Source organism: Chaetura pelagica, unplaced genomic scaffold (assembly GCF_000747805.2).
Source record: "Chaetura pelagica isolate M959 unplaced genomic scaffold, ChaPel_1.0 scaffold37, whole genome shotgun sequence".
Classification (NCBI taxonomy): Eukaryota; Metazoa; Chordata; class Aves; order Apodiformes; family Apodidae; genus Chaetura; species Chaetura pelagica.
In genome coordinates this window covers 5,970,678-5,974,202 of record NW_009954567.1, presented here as the reverse complement: position 1 = coordinate 5,974,202, position 3,525 = coordinate 5,970,678, and the positions used below count along the sequence as shown (strand labels likewise).

At 49.0% G+C, this 3,525-nt stretch overlaps 1 protein-coding gene across 1 annotated transcript in view; it reads right to left on the bottom strand.

The window, feature by feature from the left end:
* Nucleotides 1-612: 612 nt before the first annotated feature.
* The window catches only part of CCNB1 (cyclin B1), a 4,647-nt gene continuing 1,734 nt past the window's right edge, over nt 613-3,525 (bottom strand). The window contains exons 2-7 of the mRNA XM_010005416.1: nt 3,122-3,313; nt 2,580-2,738; nt 1,944-2,180; nt 1,364-1,504; nt 977-1,087; nt 613-723 (exon numbers count right to left, since the gene is read on the bottom strand). Coding sequence (XP_010003718.1) covers nt 613-723; nt 977-1,087; nt 1,364-1,504; nt 1,944-2,180; nt 2,580-2,738; nt 3,122-3,313 — 951 coding nt within the window. The remainder of the gene's footprint in view (nt 724-976; nt 1,088-1,363; nt 1,505-1,943; nt 2,181-2,579; nt 2,739-3,121; nt 3,314-3,525) is intronic.

Here is a 3,525-nt window from a genome sequence, read left to right as displayed (position 1 = left end):
CGCCGCCGGGGTAGGGCCTGGGGGGCGGCCTGGTCTGCGCGGGCGACCCCGGTGCCCCGGGGCATCGAAGGGACGTCTGTGAGGCGCGGGGCTTGTTCCCCGCTCCAGCCTCTGAGCGGGAAACCCTCCATCTCACAGGACACCGGAGGGTAGCCGGGCAGCCTCCGCTCCCAGGTGCTTTTCGGACAAGGAGCAGGAGGGAAGCGGGAACACAGTTAAATACTTGCAGCAAAGGAAGAAGCCACACTGGATGAGGGCAGTAGCTAGAGAACAATTATCACGGCTAAGTGAAGGCCGGTCCTGACAGTTACTGGGTGAGTTACAAACAAAACTATACTAAATTAAATAAACACTGCGTCAGTGGATCTGTTTTCACTGCTGTGGTAGGTGTTGCTGTGTTAGCAGAGCCGGCGCTTTTACACCTGCCTGGAAGATCAGCTCACAGAGCACCAATCAGAGCCTTCACAGGTGCCTCGGATGTAGGAGGAGGTCAGATGTTCCACCACAACAAATAGATTTGGAATGACAGAAGCACCATTTTATTAAAAAGGTCAGAAGTCGTGAGATAGCTGATACACATAGGGGCACGTTATTACAACAACCCGGCTGAGTTCACAGCTTGCTAATCAGAGGTTGGCCTAGATTCTGTATCATAGAACAGTTCAGCTGCTTAATGGTGCTTATCCTCATGTTTTTGCTGCTGGCATATTTCATCTTGATGGCCTGCAGAAAGAAGGTTAAGTGGATCCTGTTCATAAACTTAACACTAGGTGGCCTGAGGCCTGGTCAAGCCAAGCCGGTCCTCCTGCAAAGATCAGTTCATTGCTGGCTCATGCTACTTCAGCAAGACAAGGGATCTTCAGCTGAACAGGTCTGACCCAAGCCTGACACCAGTGGCTCAACTAAGCGAGCTTCAGAGTACCTGGTACTGGCACTTAACCACACATGTACCCCATCTGTACAGCAGGGTTCTTACCATCTCCTTGACTTTGCCTTCATTCACAAGAATGACGTTCTTCGCTATGTGCTGCATGACTGGGAGAAGGTCACTCTCGGTGTAAGACGTGCAGTGCTGCAGAACTGGTGTCTGAAAGGATGGGAGGTCGTTAGACAAGCCCAGCAGAACAATCCAAATACACTGGGTTCTTTGTCTTCTGCTGGGCTTGGGCAACTGCTGTCTCCTGTCTTACAGGAGAAGATTTAACAGTTACTGCCCTACTGCTGTCCCCTTGTAGTTCACCATGGGGAGACAAGCACAGACCGAGATGCCACAAGGGAAGCTGTAGGCATCCCCTTGGCTCAGAACTGGTGCACAGGCACACTGAGACCCAAACTAGGAGGTGATCTGAAAAACATTACTTACCCACTTGCATCCATTGAGGAGTTTCAGAGCCAAACAGAAAGCAGCAGCTGCAGTCTTGGATGGAGGGAAATGCACCATATCATAGTCTACAATGGACAACTCCATCAGGTAGTTGGCCAGAATGTGCTGTTTGAAGTTCACCTGCAGCAAGTCAGAGTTGAGTATTGGCTATTTCCAACGCAAGAGCATCCTGTCAAGCCGTTGTTTAGTGCGGCAGGAAGAAACACTTCTGTAGTGAGCATTTTCAGAGCCACAGGCTTGAAATTCAAATGGGTTAACTGTAGAGCAGTTCTGAGCTGCACTAGGCTAATTATAGTCTAGGACTGCTCCTCTTGATGGCAGTCTAGAAGCTGCCTGCAGTACCAGGCAGGCATTTTAGCTGTTTTGAGGTGGGCTAGGCTCACCTGACTGAAAACAAATGAACAAGAGCCATTTCTACGTAGGAGCCAGGTCTCAGCCAGGCTCGGCTGGTGAACTGTTGCAGTACCGAAAACTTTTGAACCATTTTAATCTGCCACAGTAGAGTATTGCATTTTCCCTATGATGCTTACTGGTTACAGTTATCTGTTCTCAGCATTACCTTTGCAATCTTTGAAGCCCTCCTTAGGAAGTGTGGAGGGAGTGGGCAACCCAAACCAAAGTCCAGGGCTCGCAAGATCTTTGTCTCCATCTGGCAGATTTGGAGCTTTGTGTAAGTGTTATCAGTTACATAGGCAAAGTCTCTAGTACAGGGGGGAAGCACCTCTTCATATTTGCTGGCAACAAACATAGCTGTGACAGCAACCAGCTGCAACATATTTTTGGGAACAGAATTGTCCTGTAGTAAGAAGCAGAAGATATTTATGTGAGTGACTGGGCTCAGAACACAGCTTTCCAAAGTAGAATAAAACTTACATTTGCTTTGGCAGGATGTTTATATTGACACGTACAGAATAACTGTACATCATCCATTACCTCTGTTGGCACCTGCAGGGGTATTAAAAGGCTTTGAGATCAAATCAGGGAGAGAAGTAAGCAGGTTTGATGTTATCAAGTCACTGCTTTTACCTGAGAGGGTTATGTGGTACATGCAATTCAACAGCAAATGCCCTTTGTTGGTCAGCTGCCCTTTTTTTAAGGGTAACATGTCTTACTATGTATGGTGTTCCTGATAAGTGCTTGTTGTGCTTTAGCTTAGGGGAAAAGCTTTGCCTGACAGTGGGCAAAATACACATACCTGCAGGTAGCGATCAAGGATGGCAACTGCCATGTACAGGGTCTCCTCCTGGAGTCTGAATTTCAGATGCACTTGCACAAGCCAGTCTACTGTCATAGCACGCATGTTCTCATCAATTTCCTGGCTGGTCAGATATTTGGGTCTGACAGACTGATTTTCCTGTGTGGAAGGAATAGCACTAATAGATTCAGTCACTTACCTGAAGCATTTGCAATAGTTAAGATGCTCTGTTGCATCTCAAGGCTTATTGAGGAGTTCAGTACAAGCACAGCTCACAGGTGCAGGCCACAGGGTTTACCACAGATGGGCTAAGAAGACCATGGTACTAGTACTGCTAGTTGATTGGTCTAACAACCAGCACCTGTTTACATTATTTGCTCGGTTTAATTTTGCATTTGAAGTTGAGGGATCACTTATAAGTGCCTCAGGAAAATCTGTAGGTGAAAGTGAATACCAGCTCCAAGCGATGCCTGTGATGAATAACAGGTTGTCTCTTAAGTGTTGGTAGATAAACCTCACAGTTTTGACCTACTCTCACCAACCTCAAGGTGTCTCAGATATTTGTAGATGTCCTTCACATAGTCACTGTAGAGGTTTGGGTCAGCAACATCTTCCACATCCATGTCTTCCCCATCTGTCTTTTCCACATCAAGCAAGACACGAGAAAAAGCCTGACACAGCTCTGACTGGGACCACCCAGAAAACTCCGTGGAGTTTGAAGACTGAGGCTCCAACTACAAGGAAATGTGGGATCAGCATGGGTAGCACCTCCCGTTGCAGCCCAGCGTGAGCCCAGCGAAGGCTCCCGCAGGGCGCCCTGGGGGGAACCACGGCCCCTCCCTCCCAGGGCACCGAGGAAGGCCGTGCATCCCCCCAGCCCAGGGCTCAGGCACAGGGCGCCAGGGAAGCCGCGGGCGGGCGGTACCTGGGAGGTCTCCGGCTCAGG